At 45.8% G+C, this 22248-nt stretch overlaps 1 protein-coding gene across 2 annotated transcripts in view; it reads left to right on the top strand.

Annotated features, from left to right (window-relative positions):
• AGBL4 (ATP/GTP binding protein-like 4) overlaps window positions 1-22248 on the top strand; it is a 1493990-nt gene that overhangs the window by 1331833 nt on the left and 139909 nt on the right. For both annotated transcript variants that reach the window (XM_011926237.1, XM_011926236.1), the window contains exon 7: window positions 18527-18616. In XM_011926237.1, the coding sequence (XP_011781627.1) occupies window positions 18527-18616 (90 nt within the window). The remainder of the gene's footprint in view (window positions 1-18526; window positions 18617-22248) is intronic.

The raw sequence follows: 22248 nt of genomic DNA, 5'->3' as shown, positions 1-22248 counted from the left end.
GATTCCCATGCCCTGTGTCAGAGATTCTAATTCAGTGGATCTAGAGTGGGGCCCAGGAACCCGTACCTGTAATTTTAATGAGTACACCAGGTGACTCTTACTCATGCAAGTTTGGGGATTATTGGGCTGAAGAACATTGTCCCATTCTCTACCATCTGCAAGCAGGAGCAGTGGCCGACTCCTGGAAAGGGCTCTGCCCCAGGTTGCACTCTCACCCTTTGTTCAAGGTCAGTTTCCTTTCCTAGCTGGTGACTTAATTTGATTGCCCCTTTGTTGCCTGAATGAGGTCCTTGTCACTCACCATAGTCTCCGAACATGTATCGATATTTCAGAGCCTTGGGTGCCAAATCCCCAGAGCCGCCTTGCCAAAACTCTGAGTTAAATATCAGCACTTAGTCACGGAGGGAATTCTTCCTTCGGCCTTGCCACAAGGTGGCCGTCACCTTTTCAGCTTGTGCCACTGAAATTCTGTGTGGTTTTTCTAACTTGCTGGGGCTAAGCTGCTATCCTCTGGGATAGGGTCGTGGAGTGATTGTGTTGAGAGCTGTTTTGTTGTGTGTTCTTTTGTATAAGGTCAGCTTCTAGCAATCATTTTTTTTCTGATTACCTGGGATTGCTCTCATCTATGAACCTGTACCACAAGAAGCACAATACATCTCAGAAAAGGAAAACAAATGAGCAAACAAAAAGCTCTATCTTGAGCTCTATTCAGTTTGCAAGGTAGCGGACACGATCTTACTGATCCCCTTGCAGCCTTCAGAATTGTGCTGCACATTAATTAGAAATCCAGAGCCTGGAATAAGGGAAACGACTTTGTGCTTCAATTTAATTTGTTCTCATTTTTTGACAGGGTCAAAGTTCATCTTCCCAGTCTGAATCTGAAAGCAAATTATAGCTGCATCATTTTTATATTGATGTGCCCAGACTAAAGACCTTTGGAAAACATTTTCTTCTGGGAATTGATCTGGTTGATAGTGTTTTCTCTCAATTCCATTTAGCAAACACTGACTGCAGCCTTACAATGTGCCAAGAAGTGTGGTGGTTGCCAGGAGTGAACATAAAGGGAGAGGATGCCGTCCCCCCCAGGGGAGGTGGCCATGGCATAGGAGAGGTACAGCACACAGAGGACAGCAGTTACTCAGCACTGTGAGCCAGGACGCACAGCGGCCTCTGACCACAGAGATCAGGGTGGGCTTATTGAAAAAGAGACACAAACTGGGCTTTAGAAGGTGATAAAAGCAACATAGTAGCTACCATTACTGACTGGGTGACCTGTGCCAGTGCTGTGCTAATGTAGATGTGCCACTTAATGTCACAACCACCTCTGGAATAAGGAGCAGAAAAACTCAGTGCTTGGGGATCAAATCCAGGCTTATCCACTGGCCAGCCATGTGACCTGGAGCAAGTGAGTTAACCTGTCTGATTATCAGTCTCTTGTTCTGTGAAATGAGAGTGACAAGAAGGACCCCACAGGGTGGCTGTGAGAATTAAAAGAAATTACCCATACTGATGAGTGCAGAGGTGGGGTGGGAGGGAGAGGTGGAGAAGATGAATAAGGCAGGTTCCCACAGCTGTGGCCACCCAGTGAGATCACCCCCACTGTGGCCCTGGTTGCACTGAGCAGGCTTCATCATCCTAGGCCTGTCAGGCGGCCTTCTCTCTGACACCCCTGTAACTGCTCAAATCATGTTAGCCATGATTATTGCTGCACAGCCAGTGGTGTCAGAGGTGGAATTTGAACCCAGGCCTGTCTGATTCAGAGACCCCTGATCTTAACCTCAATCTATTGCCAAGACAACTAAAAGTAATTGCAAAAGCCAGTGTCTATGCACAGGCCTTCTGATTCTCTTACATTCTTTTCACAATCTGTACAAATGTTACCCTAAAGTCAGAAGCCCTCCTCTAAGAACCCTGTGCCCCCCCTTCAGGCTGAGCCAGGGGGTTCCCTCTGGGCTCCCCAGTCCCCTATGTTTCACTCAGTCAACTCAGTGAGCACTCAGAATTCTCACTGTCAACTTGCATATCCGTCTCCCACACTAGACTGTGTGGTCCTAAGAGCAGGGGTTCAGGGCAGAGTTTGAACCAAAGTTGGGAAATCACCCCACGTTCAAATTTTCTCAAATAGAAAGTTTCCCTTTAACAGTAGCAGGTAGGAAATGTGTGTTAATAAACCATGGTGCTGGCAGTTTTAAAATATTAATGATTTCAAGAATTGAAAATGCAAATTGCTGTCTGGAACTCCTCCACTTGGCATTAAAGAGAAGGGCTTTGAAAGGACACCGTGGGGAACTCAGGAGTTGGAGAATGGCCTTGCTAGAAGATGGGAAGACAAATGGACATTTACCACCTTGTTATCGCCACGTTCGCACCATTAAAAAGCAAGAGCTAGTCACCAGGTGCTATTTGAAGGCGTGGCTTTAAAGTGAGCAGGCTGGGCTTCTCCATCCGCTTCAACATTCACATGTGGGGTACCTACTATGTGCTGAAAGAGGGCAGGTGTGGAGGAAGACAGCTAAGAGATCCCAATCTGGCCTGGGTCAGCTCAGTCCACCGTGGGCTGTGGTCAGGGCTCTGACCTTGAGCAAAGAGAGGGCATGGGTTCCGGGGAAATTCTCAAGATGTGTGTGAGTGGAAGGGACTGGGACTTTTCTGACAGGTGTTGTTCTCCCCCACAGCCCTTAAGTAAAGACAGGGGTGCTGTGGAGCCAGTTTGGTCCTGAGCATGATCCCTGGCCCTTCTCTCAAAGCAAGAGCTGAGGGGAAGCTGAGTGACATCCACAAGGCAACTGGAGAGTGCAGAGGTGGGGCGGAAGGGTGGGGGCGGCGGGATGGGTAAGGGCAGGTCCCCTGGTTGTGGCCAGCAGCTGTGCAGTCATCCCACTGTGATGCTGGCTGTGCTGAGCAGGCCTGACCATCCTGGCACTGTCAGGCTGCCCTGTCCCTGACAGGCTGGGCTTGTCACTGCCCCATCAGAGTTCCGAAGGCACATTGGCAGCACAGCCAACCAACACCTGCTTCCTTTCAATGAGGTGTTCGTAGTGTCAAGCAATCAGGAACTGTGTCCTGGGAGGGACCCGTCTCCTGGTAGCCTACCAGTTCCCATTCTGCATCTCTCTGTGTTTGTGGACCAGCTCTCTAACAATGAGCTTTGCCCCTTCTTTCCAGAAATCTGGAGGTATCTCCCCATCACCCTAGTGTCCCCAAAAAGTTGGGAGGCCTCTCCTGAGTCTTGACAGGATCCTGACTGTGGTCCCTGTGTGTCTGACTTGCACTGTTCTAGGGACTTTTCTGCTTCCTTCTGGCTCTTTGCTGTGATCTGGGTGTGTGACGTTACAAGGACAGGAAGCTCTGGATAAGTGAGGCATCAAGCTGTCAGGGAACAGCACAGGGTTTTGGAGTCAGACTGACGTTGCAGCTGCTCATTGTGCGAACTGGGGCCAGTGGCATAGCTCTCTAACCTGCCTGCAGGACAGGGATCAGAGTACCAGCCTTTCTCTGCAAGGCTGGCAGGATCCAATGAGCTTATATAAGTAATGCGCCCCCTGGCGCCTGGCACAGAGCAGGTGCTCAACCACGGAGATTTCCCTTCCTTTCCCTTCTCCTGCCCTCCCAGGAACCTGGATCTGTACCCTGACATGCATGTATTTGGGCTCCTTCTTTTCTGCGGTGGTGAATATGTTAACCCTCTTCCTTCATCCTTTGAAAAATGCCTTTCTCCTTCTCCTCATGCATGCAGCTTACGTTTCTTACAAATCCAATCTGTTTGCAGGAAGCCTTGTGAGTTCCCTGGAGACACTGCACGTCTATTATCTTGGTATTTCTTGTCCTGTTCCAAGGAAGAGACTGTGTCTGAGAAAAATTATTTGCTTGATGTAGGCATGTTTTCCTGTCTACTCACCCCACACCCTTGCCTGTTGTTCTGACCAGTGTGGTGTAATCAGAGCCAGCCCTAGCCACTTACTGGGGCTTCTGATCCTCTTGAGTTTAAGTGTTTTATAACTGGAGAGGACTGAGAGACCACCTAGCTCTGCCCCTTCTTATGACGGATGATGAAACCAAGACCCAGGGAGCAGAGAGCCTGGGCCAAGCTCACACTCGACCACTGGTCCTCTTCTCGTTGCGGCTGCACAATTTGCAGCCACAGTTCGAATTAGAACAGTTTGCTTGAGTTCTTCCCCAGAACACTGAACTAGAATCTCGGTGGGAGCAGTCAGTGGGGTGTTCTGGGCATCAGTATTTTTACAAAGGTGCTGAGTGGTTCTAGTAAGCAGCCAGGGTTAAGAACCAGAAAATAGGCTGGGCGTGGTGGCTCAAGCCTGTAATCCCAGCACTTTGGGAGGCTGAGACAGGTGGATCACGAGGTCAGGAGATCGAGACCATCCTGGCTAACACGGTGAAACCCCATCTCTACTAAAAAGTACAAAAAACTAGCCGGGCAAGGTGGTGGGCGCCTGTAGTCCCAGCTGCTCGGGAGGCTGAGGCAGGAGAATGGCGTAAACCCGGGAGGCAGAGCTTGCAGTGAGCTGAGATCCAGCCACTGCACTACAGCCTGGGTAACAGAGCGAGACTCCGTCTCAGAAAAAAAAAAAGAACCAGGAAATAAACTGTGTTTCTTGCCAGTGTATTAGCCTCACATACCTAGGGGAAAGCATGAAGGAACTGTCCACAGGAGACTCTGTGTGAGGGTAGGCTTTCACCAGGGAGGGCCCGAAAGGAGCATGCCCTCTGCAGACGCAGAGCACCTGACTGGGTGTTCTTAATCAGGTATTTCTATTAGTCAGTAAACATTTCTATCAGATTTCCTATGTGGCAGGCACTGTTGCACGTGCTTTACAAATACAACCTCATTTACTCCTGAGGGCATTCCTGTGAGACAGCCTGCTCTGACCCACATTCTATGGACAAGAAGAGTGAAGCACAGAGAAGTGACAGTCACTGCGCTTGTGCCTGAGTCCCTGTTTGTAACCATTATGCCAATTCACCTCGCCGGTTCTCAGCTCAGGATTGCAGCACCTGCCAGCACCTTTAGACCCCCCCTAGACCTTTCTAAATGAATGGCTCTGCCAGAAGGTGGAAGATAGGACTGAAGGTTTCTGAAATCAGTAATACTGAAAACTACCTTTGTGGAGCACCGTGATTTATACATCTCTCCTTACCTAGCTTCTGATGAAACCATAGCTGAGCTACTTACCTAGGCCATACAGCTTGAAACCCAGGTCTCTCCAGCTCTACTTCCATGTACCTCAGATATAACCTGAGGTAGATTTTGTGGAAAGAATCCAGGTTTATCCTAGGAGTTTTTGTCGAGGAGCACATAATGGCATTTAGGGCGTTTAGGGCACGGGCTGGAGAAGTTATCTAAGAACTGCTCACATGTTTCTGATCCAACATGTAAAAATCCAGTTCATTGTGAGACCTTGGTCAAATTGCTTTCTGTCTTAGAGTCTTGGTTGTAAATGGTGACATTAATTAGCCCATACTCAGCTCTAATCATCACTGTTCTGTGACTCCTGTGTGATATCAGACAGCATCCTTAACTCCTCTGATTTTTATGGTAGTAGAATTATCCTCACTGGAACAAAAAGTAATTGCTACAGGAGAGTTGGTGTTAAGTGTAACTGATTGTTTGTTAATCCACTTACAATGATGGATGTTTTAAAATCCATTATTGAGGACTATTGCATGCCAGGTGGCTTCCCATGCAGATTTCATATCTTTTTGACATTGTCCTTTTGTTTTAGCCACATTGATGAGGCTGCTCTGACTCACCTATTTTGATATGAGGACATTTTGACACAGTTGAGAAAATAAACCATCACACCTTCAGCTGCTTAAAAAAACATTAACAAATAATGTGCCACGGAGACATTTCAGGCTAGTTCGTCTCATCCCAGAACTTCCCCCATCCTTGATCTCCACTTCTGTGAAAGCGGGCTAGGGAGCGGGGAGAGGGAATAGATTGGGCTCAGTCAGGGTGGGCTCTGGGTCAAGGCTGGGGATGAGGATGGCGGGAACACTAAGGAACTGGTGGGAGTGAAAGACACTGAAGATCCAGCATACGATGGGTGTGGGGGGAGTCTGTTTCACACAGTACCTAGCAATTTTCAAAAGCAATTTTACATTTAGATGCAGCCATTTCAAAACTGTTACATCAAAACAACCATGTCAAAATGCCCTCTCTGTCTGAGACAAAGAAAATGAATGCCAGGAAGATATGAATAAGACAGGGCTTCTGCCCCCAAAAAGCTCAGAGTCACCAGAGGGGAAAGGCGAGACAGAAAGAGAAGCAAATTACTATTATACTGCTGGGCAATTGCTATAATAGCAGAAGGGGCTGGGAGGGAACAGAGCAGAGTGACTCACTGCCTGGGGGTGAAGAAGGCTTCCTGGGGGAGGGAGTGACTGGGAGCTCAAGAAGCATATGTAGAAGGACTAATAATAGCCACAGTTAATTGAGGACTTACCATGTGACAAGCACCATTATTAGTACTTTATTTTAATTCACCTAGTCCTCACAGCCACCCAATAAGATGAATATTATTATTCCCATTTTACAGATGAGGAGACTGAGACACTCACAGGTTGAGTGACTTTCCCAAGACAGCATAGCTAGTAAGTGGCAGAGCTAGAATTCTAAATCAGGTACAGCCATACCTAAGGTCATGCTTACCCACCCCACCCCCTGCCCAACACCCCCAGCCCACCTACGGCATTCTGTGACCTCTCTGTGAGTGAACGAAGGCTTGGGGTGAGGGAGAAGGAACACCAGCTTTAACGTTAACCAGACCAAGTTCTACTCTGCTCTCATCACTTGCCAGCTATATGACCTTGGACAATTTGCTGATCCCAGCCACCTTTTGAGTCTTTTTTTTTTTTTTTTTTTTTTGAGGCAGAGTCTCACTCTGTCGCCCAGGCTAAAGTGCAGTGGCGCAATCTTGGCTCACTGCAACCTCCACCTCGGGTTCACGCCATTCTCCTGCCTCAGCCTCCCGATTAGCTGGGACTACAGGCGCCTGCCACCACGCCCAGCTAATTTTTTGTATTTTTTAGTAGAGACGGGGTTTCACTGTTTTAGCCAGGATGGTCTCGATCTCCTGACCTCGTGATCCGCCCGCTTCAGCCTCCCAGAGTGCTGGGATTACAGGTGTGAGCCACCGCGCCCAGCCACACCTTCTGGTTCTCATTCTCCCCAGCAGACATCACTCAATAACCGATAGCTGTATTTAATGACTCGGTAGATATGCGGCAGCGTGAATGTGTGGCCGGGGTTCACAGTCATTAACAAGACAAAGTTCCTTTTGCCATGGAGCTAATGTTCCCAAGGAGCCAGCTCCAAGGACCCAGGAGCGTCCTCTGGACAGAGGTGTGAGGAAACTAGAAAGGTGTGAGGAGGTGTGATGAGCAGGTGAGAGAACAGTAAGAGGCTGGGCAGGGGACACGTGGCTAGCGAGTGCCGCCTGGGTTAGCTTCTAGCGTATGGGGAAGCTGCTGCAGGACTGGGTGCAGGGGAGTGAGATCCATCCATCAGAAAATGGACTACAGGAGAGGAAGGAAGCAGCAGGAGGCTTCTGTAGTTATTCAGACAACATGCAATGGAGGCGGTGTTGAGCTTGGGTGGTGGCACCTGAATGCTTCATAAACTGTAAAGTCCCGGGCATATGGGAGTTGCTTCAGTATCATTACTCTTATTTCTCCCTCATGACTGACCCTTTCTTGCCTTCCTTGGCTGTCGCCATTCCACAGACTGTTTAACAAACTCGTGGGCAAGGCATGGGTTGGTTTGTTTTCTCAGCCCAGAACAATTCAGCTTCTCTGGTTGCTCTGAAGATGTCATGTTGAGAGAGAGAAAAAAATTACGCTCTTTAATAGAAATACTTTCCCTTCATTAAGTGAAATCTCCAAAGCCCAGTAGCATTTTCGGTGCTTATATAAAAATGCCAGTGGGGATTTGAGATTGAAAGTGGTATTTTTATACAACTCAATGAAGATCTCAATAGGAAAGAAAGAACACTCTTCAAATCTGAATTCCTCCAGCATTGGTCAAGACAGATCTTCCACTCAGGGTCAGGATCACATTACTCCCAGGCCTACAAGGAAACTTTTCCTGAGCACTTGGAGTGCTCATATATATCAGTTCTCTGCTTGGGGAAATTGTATTAATAATGTCTTTCCAAGGCTACAAACCATTTAACTTGAATTTCCGTTTGTGCCTCAACTCTAATAACTTCGTACAAAACTTCAGATGTTTGTAGGAGTTTGAGTCAGACGCAGATGTGTGCAGGTGCCTGCACATAAGTACACACAGAATAACATCTCTGTAGTGTAGCTGGGGAATCAAATTTCCCCTTGGGAGTGTCAAAAGAAAGACTAGTCTCCTGAGATAGAGAAGGTTCAAATTCCAGCTCAGAGTCTTGCTAGCCTGGCAGCCCCAGGGCAACGTGCTGAGCCTTACAATACAATTCTCACAGGGCCTGGTGAGACTTGGATTCCGATGTATGTAAAGTGCCTGGTATACAGTAACTGCTCAAAATGGTTCCTCTTCAGCCACCTCTTACCTGACTGTTGTACTGTAACCCATTGGAATCATCATCAATTTCATAACAATTATTCTTAGTTATTAATACATAACAACCTCCTCCGCTCCCAAATTTAGTGGCTTAAAATGACAATTGTCATGTATTTCCAGAGAATCTGCAAACTGACCACCCATTTCTACTCTGTGATGACTGGGCCTTCAGCTGGCATGACTCCAACAGCTCATTTTAAGGGTGGAAAACAGATTGAGAGAGGGCACAGGAAAGGGGACCACTGGAACTGCATAGCAAGTTAAGGACCAGATCTTTTCTGAACACCTCCACTGTGCCAGGTCCTGGGAGGGGAAACACAGCTGTAGTAAGGCTTTGAGTTGGTGAGACCCTCAGGTGACAATAAAACCATTGGAAGGGTTGAATTTATGTTCCTCAACAAGTGGTTGTGTTGCTCCTTGGGTGACATCAGGCTTCGGAGTCTGGTGAATCCGGCCTTTACTGACTTTTATCTTGGCTCCCTCATCCACGAGACAGGGATTCTCATGTCTCTTGCAGGGCCGATGAAGGCCATGCCTAGCAGCTAGCTGATGCTCAACCAATGACGTCTACTAAAAGAAGGATTCATTCCCTCTCTGCCTCTTAGCATCCCAGTGGCTGCCCAATGTGCCTGCATTGCCAGGAAAGCAGGAGAGGGCTCTTATTGTGACTAGCAGGCAGGCTGAACTCTCGCCTTTTCTGTGGAAAAATCCATTACGAAGAAGTCATTTGTCAAAGCCAACTGTTTAGCTACTTTAATTTACATATTTATCAAGTTTGATTAGAATGTATTGTCTTAGACTTTCATCCCAGCTTTCACCTCTCCATGCCCTCCTTTCCTAGGGAAACTGTTTTTGTTGTCCTTGTTGCAAAAGGGCACTTCGTAATTCAATTTGCATTTGCTAATAAGCCTGAAACTAAACCTGGTGAGGAATTTCTGGAGTCTGCCAATGGTGGATTCAAAAGTCAGAGCACACCCTGGGGAAAGCCTGGGCACTCAATTCTAGCTGGATACACTCATTCAACCAAAGGACAACAAATACTATTTCACAAGTGTTTACTGAGAACATCGTGTGTGCCAGGCAGTGGGAATACAAATTGTGAAAGAGGCAAAGTTGTGGCTTTCCTGTTGATTACTGTCTAGTTACCTCACTTTCTGCATCTGTAAGATCAGGCATTTGGACCAAGTCACCTCTAAGTGTCTGTAAGTGCTCTTTTGAACACTTACTATGCATCAGGCCATGTACACAGACCTGAAGCATTGTCTCATTTAATTCTTACAAGATCCTTATGAGTTTGATATGTTATTATCCTCATTTTGCAGATGAGGAAATGAAAGATCCCAGAACTCAAAGTCACATAAGTACCTGTGGCAGGACTTGGATTTAATGCTTCTTCTGTCTGATTCTAGAATTCAAATTTATAACCACAAGTCCTGATATTTCTCCTCCACTGGCCAGTTTCTCCTCCTGCAGAATGAAGTATTCTTGTAGGAGAGCAGTTGAGCTCCTGGATGGCAGGGACAGTGTCTGATTTCTCAGGGACCAGCCCAAAGTTTGGCATGTGGTCAGTGTAAGAAAATATGAACTGAATTTAACAAAAAAGAAAGTCCATTGTCTTCAGCCTTCTTGTCTGAAACCTCAGATCTTGAGCCTCTGCTCTGTTCTCAGCAACCTTGGCTGGCATAACAGATGCTGTGTGCACTGCTCATATCTTCAGGATGGAGTCCTCAGTTCCCAGGAGCATTGGTAGCTGAGAGCACACAGCTGAGTTCCTCCCTGGGACTTGCACTCCACCTTGACTGGGGTTACACCTTCCCTGCAGGCAGGCCATATACAGTATCCTTTTGATTCAGGACACAGATCCAGCCCCCTTGCCTCCTCAAACAATCAGGCAGGGCTCTTCTGGCCCAGAGCTCCTCATGGAATTGTTGAAAGGCCCTGCTGAGACTGTCCCCACTCTATTTCATTTGTATCTCTCACAAGCCTTTCCAAGAGCAATCCCAGTAAATCTCCTATATGGGAATCTCAGAGCCTCTGAGTCTGTTTCCCAGGAACCCTAACTTCAGCTGGTATCCTGAGCAGGTGGCCCTGGCTCTGCCTTTCTGGAGGGTTTGTAGGGTGCTGGGATCAAGATAGACAGGGGCAGGGAGCCTGTCTGAGGAAGGAGCCTGCCCCTACATATCTATCCTGCCATCAGCCTGCCCCAGAAGGCTACCTACCTGCTCCCAGGCCTAGGTGCCAGCTCTATGGCAAGGAACGGGGCTTTAGAAACTGCCGGAGCCCACAGAGCAGCCTGTCTGGGGAGAAAAACTCTGCGCTCCTGTGACCATCAAGGTGACAATGCCTTAGTTGGCCCAAGCCGCCTGTATCTCAGATCTGTATCTCATCACTTTTGAGCTTTTCTTCACTTCTTTGGCAGGAATCCACTGGCTACTTTCCAGGTGCCAGCCTGCATGGACATTGCCCCAGGCAGCCCAGTGTAGTGAGAGGAGGCTGCTACCTGCCTGGACTACTCTCTAGCTGTGTGGCCAGGGGCAAGTCACTCGTTCTTTCTGGTCCTCTGCCCTTCTTCTTCACAGTGAGGATGTTTTACTTGGTGATCTCACAGGCTGTGCAGTTCTGATGGCCTCTGTGAGTCTCCTGTAAGTCAGAGGCATCCTTACTGCTTTGTAAAGACAAAAGAGGTTGGGCGCGGTGGCTCACGCCTGTAATCCCAGCACTCTGGGAGGCCGAGGCGGGCAGATCACGAAGTCAGGAGATCGAGACCATCCTGGCTAACACAGTGAAACAGCATCTCTACTAAAAAATACAAAAAGTTAGCCGGGCGTAGTGGTGGGCGCCCGTAGTCCCAGCTACTCTGGAGACTGAGGCAGGAGAATGGCGTGAACCTGGGAGGCAGAGCTTGCAGTGAGCTGAGATCACATCACTGCACTCCAGCCTGGAGACTCCATCTCAAAAAAAAAAATAATAATAAGACAAAAGAGCAGTTTAATATGTCCAAGACATATTAAGACATCCATTTGTGAAGACATGGAGGTACACCAGAAAGGCTTCTGTCCCTGACACCCGACATTCCAGAATCCATGCTTCATTTCTTTTCAGGAGTATTTCTTTGTCACGTACATACTCTTTTCAAAGGTAATTCCTGTTCTCTTCTTCCAGTTCGTCAAGGGCAGAACATTTGATCCTTAACCCTAAAGCATAATGAATCTACTACTTAGATATGAGATTTTAGGCCATGGGAGAGCTGAGCCTAGGAGAGGGAATGGGGGTGTGGAGGATGCTAAGGAATCAGGAACTGAAAATAAACTTTGCCAACACCACTATTTTCTCAGGATGGCCCAGAGGCTCAGAAGTGCAGAGCAGATGCTGGGCATCGGGCAGAAGAGATCTGAGTTGTGGCTTTTGATCCTGCCTGACCAAGGCAGCAAATGACTTATGATGAGATGAGGGGTCCAGACAGTGAACTGTGAGTTCACAGGAGGGTGAGGACACAGTGGTCTGGAAATATCTGGAGAGGCTTTTGGAAGGAGTTAGGGAAATATATATAAAGTCTGGGAAACTGAAGGTTTGCTTGGAGAGTTAATGACAAGGCCAGTTTGAATCAAGTATAATATTCTTGTAGGAGAGCGGTTCTTGACTGGGGGCTACTTTGCCTCTGAGGAGACATGGGACACTTGGTAATGTCTGAAGATGTTTTTCATTGTCATAACTGGAGGGAGAGGTGTTACTGGCATGTAGAGGGTAGAGGAAAGGGATGCTGCTGGGCATCCTACAATGCACAGCTCAGCACCCCCACAACCAAGAGCTCTCCAGCTCAACATACCTGTAGGGCTGATGCCGAGGAACCTCATTCCATGGCTTGTCACTCAATAAATGACACCTGCTATTATCGGTGAAGCCATGGGCAGGGATATAAAGTCTCTTGCTTATTGTTTGTCTTCTGAGCTAGAGATTACTATTCTCATTTTATAAGTGAGGAAACTGAGGCTCAAGGTAGATAAATAATTGGCCCAAGGTCTCACAGTCAGTGCTCTGTGGAACCTGGTTATGAGACCCAGTCCATCTACCCAGGGAAGTCAGCTGACTTTTCACTGGACTCCCTCAGGGTACAGAAGAAACACAGGGAACACATCCTCCCCAGTGTCCCTCATCTAGCCCTTTCCTCTTGTTGGATCCCCCCATCAGTCAGTGAGGCAGAGCTAACCCTGAATGTCTGGAATGCCATCAAGTCACATCTTTACCCAAATGCATTTAGTACTTCTCCACTGCTTTCAGGAAGGCTCTATTGATGTCTCCTAAACCTATATATTCTCATAAAATTATAATCAATAAATTTCTGTACTATGGCCATGTTCTTACTATAATTCATAGCATCTCTTCCCTCTTTATTGTCTGTCTCAGCAACAGAGTGATATCCTCACATTGCCAATAAAATCAGATAAAACACAGCAACATTAACACCAAGGTTGGCCCAGTCCAAGTCCTGGATGAACATTAGTTTCCTCCTTTCCTTCTTAGAGGAGGTGCATCTGAACCAAGTCTTCAAGGCTGAGTAGGAGTAAGCCAGACAGCCAAGATGGGGGCTGGTATCCTAGGAAGAGAAAAGAACATGTGCCCAGTGTGGAGGTGTGGGAGAACATGTCGTGTCTTGGGAACCAAGGAGTGTTAGCTGAGGCTGGGGCCTGTGGAAGCGGCTGGAGAGATAAGCAGCCACCAGCTACCAGAGACAGGGATGGTCTAGGCTAAGGGGGCTGGACTTGCTCTGCAGACAATAGAGAGCTGCTGAAGGGTTTTACGCAGAGGAAGTGGTATGCTGCTATTTGCATTTTAGAAAGACCATTTTGGTGTCCAGGCAGACGGTGGACTGGAAAGGGTGGTGCTGGCACAGGGAGACCAGTGCCAGGGCTGTTCCAGTCTTGAGCAAGCCCTTCGAGTAATACCAGCCAACCGTGCTGTTGTTGCCACTGCGATGTCTTGTTTCTCCCGCTTAAAAGTACTATGAACCTGTTTGGGCCCTGGAGTATTGGAGAAAAGACTGAAACTTGTCTGGTTTAGAAACCCATAGTAGCATTTTCTTGACTTTATCATGCCTTTGGGAATCAAGTCAAGGAAATGAAAAAGGCTGAGGTGTCAACAACAACAACAACAACAAATCCTTCACCCATTGTAGCATTCCACATTCCCCTCCCAGTAGCATTTCCTTCTTCCTTCACATTAACATCTCAATCCCCATGACAAGTCATTGTCTGGAGGGATGGGGAAACAAAAGTGACAATATGAACTTCTGGGAGATTTTTGTCCTCAGAGACCCATCTGGGGCTCTTTGGGGCCTCTTGGCATCTACCTCTACCAGCCACAGATCCATAGTAACTGGCAAAATAGAGTGAGATTCTCCACATCTTGGCACCAAGATTATGGCTTTGGTCCTCACTGAAAGTCAGCATCAATAGATAAGATGCAAAGTTACTTAAGTTCTACACAGCAACTAGGATAAATATAGTTATCTTCAGGGAGATGTCTATTATCTATTGCTGCCTAACAAGTTACTCTAGAATTGAGCATCTTGAGACAGCAAATATTTATTAGGTCTCTATTTCTGTGGGTCAGGAATGTGGAAACAGCTTAGCTGGGTGGTTCTGGCATAGGTCTTCTGTGAAGTTGCAGTAGGCTGTCAGCCAGGGCTATAGTCATCTGACACTGCTGGATCCTCTTCCAAATGCACTCACATGGCTTTGGCAGACCACAGGTCCTCTTGGCTGCTATCTGGGTACTTTAGTACCTCACCATGTGGGTTTCTCCATAGGCTATCTGAGTGCCTTTATGGCATGGCAGTTGGCTTCCCCAAGGGTGAGCCATTCCAGAAACAGATATCACACCCAGGATGGAAGCCACAGTCTTTTTATACCTTAATCTCAGAAGTGGCACACCATCACTTCTATAGTATTTCATTTGTTAGAAGGAAGTCTCTAAATCCAGCCCACACTGAAGGAGACAGGAGTACATTTCCACCTCTTGAGAGGAGGAAGTGAACAAATAATTTGTGGATGTATTTTTAAAAACCCTATAGGGTGGTTTTAATCTCCAAAAGTCAATATGACACAGTAGTTAAGAGCACAAATTTGAGAATCATAAAGACCTACATTTAATTCTGGCTCCCACATTTGCTACTTATGCAAGTTTAGGCAAGTCATTTAACCTTTCTGTATCTCAATTTTCTAATCTATAAGAGTCTAGTCTAAGAATGGCAGATGTTTCGTTGGGTTGCTTTGAGAATTAAATAAGACCATGCATGTAAATTGCCTGGCAAAGAATAAGTACTACATAAATATTACTTAACTGCTATTTCAATGTGATGATATTGTCCTTCTTACTAGAAGACAGTATAATATAGAGGTTAAGAACACAGTTTCTGGAGTCAGGCTATCTGGTTTGGGACTTTGGCTCTGCCACATTAGCTGTAAGAACTAGGGCAAGTCACTTAACTCTCTTGCCCTTGGTTTTCTGTAAAATGAAAATAATAATAGCTAGTGCCTGGCCATCTAATAGGTATTCAATAAATATGTGATGATTAAGGAAATAGCAGATGATAGAGTGTTGTAATGACAAAGGAGTGTCATTACATATGTGTGTGCACATACATGTTAAGGATGTGTGTGCACATGCATGTTAAGGATGCCACACAAAGCACATGTTACTTCAAACACCTGCTGTTTAACTGGGGAGCCAAGGGTAGCTGCCCCAGTGTTTTTTGAGTGTGCCTTTGTACCCTTGAGCATGTCAGCCTACATGAGCTCTTTAGTTGTCCCATCTCTTATGAGTTGTTCTTGGTATCATTGTTTCCATTCTGTTCCACCCTGGCTTTGTTCAAGCATACTTTCTTCTTCATCTGTGCTGCCTCCACCAAGAATACGTTTAATTGGCTTTGCACAGAGTCTGGAGATTTGGTGACAGGAAGGGGTGGGGTAGTCATCACCTCAGAGCTGCTACATTACCTTAAATTGATTTTGCAAATGAAAGCTAAAAGCTAAGCAAAGGCGACCCATCCATTTTGCCTGAAGATGATTATAATGCTCTTTTACGGCCTTCTAAATGACAAAGCAATTTGTTACCTGCCTGCATCAACATTTGCTTATATTAGCACCCGAGATGCTTGATTTTTATTAGCCCCATGTTATCATTTTATGAAGACACAAGGGCTCAGTAAAATTAGTGTGCAAATAGAATGCCCATTTTGCATTTCCCTGTGGTCAGCAGAAATGTTGAATGCAATTGACTTGATACTGGGTCAGGGGAGACATCCATAAAGTTAGCCTTCACCAAGGGCCTCCCTAGTGCCATTTATCATTTCTGGACTGCTGGGAGAGATGGGGTCAGTTTTAGACGGTGTTTTTTAAAAGGGCTTGGTGATTTTTTTTAAGTGAAAAAGCGATATAAATACTAAGACAGCAGCTCAATTTCCATCATAATAAGATAAAATCAAGCTCTCTTGTATAAATTGTAGATGGAAATGCAGTAGAAGGGGGATCTTATATTGTTATTAGTGGATCCAGAATGAAACAGGGTAGTGAAAGGGCCACTGGCTGGGTGCTGGGACTTAACTCTACCACTGCTAACTAAATGACCCTCAGCATGTCCCTCCCTTCTGTGAGCCCCATTTCCTCACCCATAAAATGGAGTTAATACTGTCCACCTCACAGAGGCATGATAAAGATTAAATAACATAATATGAGTCTATATTTCTTTATAAACCATCATCTACACAAGTATTTTTGTTTATTAATTCAATAGTCAGTCCTTGAGCACCTACTCCATGCAGGGTCCTGGGAAAGACATTAGCCATACACCCATGGAAGTTGCAGTTTTTTCCTTGAGGAGTTTATATTCAGTCTAGGAAATGTTTAGGTGTCGAATTCCTCTTTAAATAATAAACTTCTTCAGGGCGGTGAGCCTTCTCTCTCTTCCTTTGTTCCTAAAGGTGCCTAGCACAGAGCTGAGCAGAGTGAGTTCTCAAGACTATATTTTGGTTCCATGATATTTCTTGCTGCCTTTCAGGGGAAGCAGTGACTCCACCCATACTGATCATCCCAATGGACAAGCAAGTCCCAAGCCTTTAGAACCAGATTTAATAGGGTTAATATTTTTAGTTTCATCTCTGACATTGGTGCATTGACTGTTGGGATAAAGAACCACGTTCAAAAGAGCATGTCTCCAGCATTTCAGAAGGAGAAAGCCTATTAATTATTTCTATTCTCTCCCTCCAGATTATCCTCAAACATTGATAAAATCCTTCAGTTCAACCTGTCTCAATATTCCTTTCTAAATTTCCTTCAGGTAATTGTGTTCTGTATCAATCAGCCCTTCTTCTGCCCACTGCTGAGTATCCTTCCCTAGATGTTTCTTACTGGGAATGCCACCCTTGGCTGTTGCTTTTGTCTGATGATATCTTTGCACAATAGTTCAACTTTATTATACAAATTAGACTTCTGTAGAGACAGAAAGAGCTTGAGTTCTGATTTGGAGCCACATTTTCCTACTTTTCTGCATGTCTAATAATTTTTTATTGGATGCTGGATATTGCAAATTACACATTGCTTTAACTGTCTGGATTTTGTTGTCTTCCTTTAAAGAGAGTTGGACTTTGAACAGCAAGAATTTAAATTTCTTTTGTTCAGTTTGATCCTTTTGAGACTTGTTTTAAAGCTTTGTGAATGTGGTGGTCTGGAGTAGTTTATCCCTACCACTAAGACATTGCCTGTCTGGGTTCTCATTCTCCTTGGATGATCAGCGAGGACTTCCTCTTTAGCTGTGGGAATTCAAATGATTCTTAGCCCTGTGTGACCCCTAAGGACTGTGCAGTTCACAGCTCCCTGGTCATTTTTTCCTGACATCATGGAGAGTCACCCTATGTATGCACATCTTAGAATCCAACAAAGAATTAAGAGGACTCCTGTACAAATTTCTGGAACTCTTTTTCTGCAGAGCTTCCTCATCTCTGGTGCTCACAGAGTTTCCCAGCTACTACCTGTTGAACTTGAATCTCAGTGAGGCTTCTATGCTTTGCTCAGGAATACCTCCCTGCTCTTTAGTCTAGAAGGGATCATCAGGCAAAAAGTCATGGCAATCATAAGGCATATCTCATTTATTTTCCTTCTCTCATTGATTATCTTGCATTGGCCTTGTTCAATGTCTGAAAATACTTGTGTTGCATATTTTGTCCAATTTTCTAGTTGTTTAAGATAAAAGGGAAATGAAGGCCAGACAAGGGATTGGGCTCTCATCTTAGCTCCTACCACCACTTTTCAGCTGTGTGACCTTGAATAAGTTATATAACCTCCATGAGCCTCAGATTCTGCCTCTATTAAAAAAACACATTAACAGCATGTTCCTGTAAGGATTATATATGTATATAATGTGCCAACACAAAAGGAGCTAATTAAATGGCAGATGCTACTATCACTAATATATAAATAGCCACCTTCTCTACTCTATCACTTGCTGAATGTTTACTGTGTACTATGCAATGTGTAAGCCTGTTTAATCATCACAACAACCCTATTAAAATCCTTGTTTATAATCTATAAACAAGGATATATTGTCGTCCTTGTTTATAGATTAGAAAATGGAAACTTAGAAAGGATACACAAGTTGCCTAAGGTCACAGTCAATGGATTTGGGATTCAACTTCACTCATGTGGCTTCCTTGGATGATTGTAAATAGTACATATTAATATAATATGATCAGTTGCACCAAAGAAAGGGAATGCAGTCTTTTAATATTGGGTAGGGACATAATTAAATTAGTCAGCAATGGCTGGACTTAATGATTCTAACCCAATGATTTAAGAGATAAATGTTAAGCATCCAGCCCATTCCCTCTGGGGTTCCCTGCCACACACCAACCACTAGACTCAGCTTTCCTTGCCCTCCTTAGGAACCATCTTTCATTTTATCTTACAGACAATCTCCGGGAAGGGGCAGAGCAGAAGGTGGTATTCATCACAGGTCGAGTCCACCCAGGGGAAACACCCTCATCATTCGTGTGCCAAGGTAAGTGGCAGGATCTCATAGGTGTCCTATGCCTATACCCACATCCAACTGGAACACTGTGATGATCTCTGGGACAGTGTGACCACATGCAGAGCCATTATCTTAAATGGAAATTTAATGCATTTCTTTAAAGAGGTTGTACCTGATTTCCATTAGGTTGTATTTCAATAAATGTTTATTGACTAGATGTATGTATGAATTAATTAATTAATTAATGGATAGATGGATGGATGGATAAATGAACAGGGAGGGCTGAATGAAGTTATCTTATGAAGTTATCTTATATGTGCTGTGGTGAGGAAGAGCCATACAGAATCATCTACACTCTCTAGCTTTACTTGTCTCCAGTGGTTTACAACAGCAAGAAATCTGGCCCCAGATCAATGTGTATGTTGGCAGAAGGGCTGTGAAATGGGAGGTAATGACTGAGAACTATCTCTTCACTCATTCATTCAATCATTCACTTAAACAACTTTTGAAATACCTGCCAAGAGTAAGCACGCTTGGCATCAGACAACCAGAGGCAAGTAAGTCATAGTTTTTATTATCAAGTGTTCCTCTTTATAACTGCACTCTTACTTATTATTAAATATTTCATTCATACTATATTTAATTAGTCAGCTATAGTCAGCAATATATATGTATATTGTTGAGCAAGCTGAAGTTTAGAGAAGTTAAGTAGTTTATCTCATTTTAATCTCAAAGTGACCATGAGGTCAAAGAGATATGAAACGCCTATGGAGGTTCTATAACTCAAGGGAGGTGGCACACTGCAGTGGAAGCCTCTGAGGATTTGAAATCAGGCAATCTTGAGGTCAGGTATTGGCTGTGCCACTTTCCAGCTCTGTGACTTCAGTTTCCTCAATTGTAAAACGATACTACCCAGGCAGGCTGTTATGAAGCTAGCATGAGATGAATGTAAACAGCACATCCAGTCCTGTGCCTGGCACACAGCAGGCACTCAGCAGATGTTACCTCCTTCCCTGTGGGAATCTGAGAAGATGAAACAGGTAATCTGCTTAGTAAACTATCAAGCACTGTGCAAATAAATATGGGCTTTATTTTCCCAGTTCGTATTCTTACAATGCTTTAGTTAGGCGCGATTGCCTTCCTCTTTTTTTCAGATGAGGAGATAGAGTTTCAGGGAGGCAGTGACTTGCCCAAAGCCAAGCAGCTTGTAAGATGCATGGCTGAGGCTCCAGTCACTACAGCTGACTCCTTAGCATTCTCACTTTGGCCTTCTTCCTCCCCAGCATTGTCCTTGCAGTAACCCTTGAGGTCCCTCCTGGGTTTACCAACCCCTTTACTTGCAGCCATCTGTCAGTTACTAAACTTGGCAGCAGATCTCTTCCCCCAGCTGATTGGATGTAACTGCTTTGTCCTTGTTTGTAAAAAGACAGTAGACTTACCATCAATATGTTCATCTCTAGGAGCCCAGACCCCGTGCTCACCTCTCCTGTGGGCAGTAGACAGAGAGCAGGGTCGCCATCCCATTTCACAGATAAGGACTGAGGCACGGAGGGATTGAATGGATCTCAGGTGCTCTCTGATGACCCTGTTTACTAAAAGGGAATCTTTGGATGGTGCTGAGTTAATACACTCAATGGTGTTCTGTAGGTTTTCAATAAATGTCTATTCCTTGACAGAGTCTTTCAATGCCTGCCTGCTGGCTTCTCAAAATAAACTCCAACTCCCTGGCATGATATTCCCAGCCCTCTGTCATCTGGCTCTCACCTGGTTCTCTGGCCTCAGCCTCATACACTCAGCTCCACACAGCTGAAACTTTGAGTGAGCAGTCTTCTCTTGACCAGTGCACCTTTACACCTGCTGCTCCCTCTGCCTAGCGGGCCCTACACCTGCTCCTTGCCACCTGGCAAGCCCCGTCCATCTCACAGGGTTCATTTTAAGTGCCCCCACTGTGGGCCCCCCTGGTCCACTCCCTCTTGCCACCTGCGTTGTGCCTGCATTGTGGATCTAAAGATGGCCATCATCTTTATTGATAATGGTCATCTCTATTGCCCTGATTTATTATCGTATACTTGACTTATATTTGTTTTTCCCCCTTTAAACCACAAGCTGTGTAAGGTCTAGGACTGGTCTCCAACTGTCATTTTCCACATCTGTCAAATGGGGTTATCTTGTTCATCTTATGGGGCTGTTGTGAGGAACAAATGCTGTGTTGAACTCACAAAGAGCAGCCTCAAGGTTACACAGTCATTAAATAGTGGAGTGGGGCTTTTAACCTAGGTCTAGCTAACTCCCAAGGGTGTACATGCTCCCTTGTCCCACTCAGAGATGGGAACTATTAGAAGGTGAAGGCTTGTACCTGAAAAAACTCAGAGTTCTGACCACCCCACAACAATTGATGTGCATTTTACAGATCAGGATATGGAGCCTCAGGGAAGTACAATGGCTTACCCAAAGTCACATGGCTAATTCACCATAAGTGTGGTTCTGGAGTCCATCTCCCCAGTCCTGTTTCTTACCTTTCCCTGCCTCTGTATCTGCCCCATGAGACACACAATTCATACTTCCTTGAGGCAGTGTAAGAGGCATCATTACCCCACTTTACCAATGCAGGACTGAGGCATGGTCTTTCCTGAGGGTGTCTCAGCTACATGTAGACATCCTGATCACAGCCCCACAGGGCACAGCTGGGGGTTTCTTCCTCAATCATAGCCCTAAACTTGTCCGTCGTCCCTCAGCCCCATCAGCCCACCTTCTTCTGGGGATAGCAGGCAGGTCCAGGGTGTGGACAGATGCTGAGATTCCTTCAGTTCTGTTAACTCTTCCACATTAACTGGCTCAGTGACCTTGAGCAGGGAACGGGCATGTGAGGCCAGTTGTGACAATCTGGCTGGGACCACGATTCTTGCCGCTGAGCAGCACGTACTGCTGGGAGTAGAGTGAAGTCCTGTCGCCACATAGCTCTAGAAGGGGTGGCAGTAGGGTGGCAGGGCTCGGATTCCTCAAGACTCTGCTTCTTGGTGGGATGCTTACTCTGCTACCCCAAACGCTGCTCATGACCTCTGTGAGGCCAAACTATCCTGTTCTCCAGTGACTATGGAAGAGGTCAGAGGAGCTCCTGTGTGGCCCTGTGGCCAGCCATGTGAGAGCGCCATCCCTCAAGCTGCTACACTGCTAAACATGAGTCCCAGCTCCTCCCCTTACTACAGTGTAACCTTGGGAAAACCAGAAAATCTCCTTATGCCTCAGTTCTTTTATCTCAAAAGGGAAATAATAATAGAAATCCTGCCTCACAGGGTTGTTGTGAAGACTGACACAGTTCATATTCATCGAGCATTTAGGATGATGTCTGGAATAGAGAAAGCACTAAATAAGTGCCAGTAGTAGGGGAGGAGCTAGCACTAATGGAGCACGTGGCCGGTGCCAGGGCCTCTGTGAGGCACTTTGTACATGGTTCCTCTAATCCTTCTCTGAACCAAACTCAGATGTGGGCCTCCCAGACTGTGGGCCTTAGCTCTTCCTCGTCACCTTCCTGAGAGTGCCACTAGCTGAGCTCTGCTCACCTGGAGGATCACCTTACAAGCCAGGAGCTTGGCCTGAACCAGACCTAGACATTGTTGACCTTGTTTCTGACTCCTGGTCAAGTGTATGCTCTTTCTTTCTTT

The sequence above is a fragment of the Colobus angolensis genome, unplaced genomic scaffold (genome assembly GCF_000951035.1).
Source record: "Colobus angolensis palliatus isolate OR3802 unplaced genomic scaffold, Cang.pa_1.0 Scaffold68, whole genome shotgun sequence".
Taxonomy (NCBI): domain Eukaryota; kingdom Metazoa; phylum Chordata; class Mammalia; order Primates; family Cercopithecidae; genus Colobus; species Colobus angolensis.
Note: the sequence above shows the minus strand (reverse complement) of the source record. Positions and strands in the feature narration are given on the sequence as shown.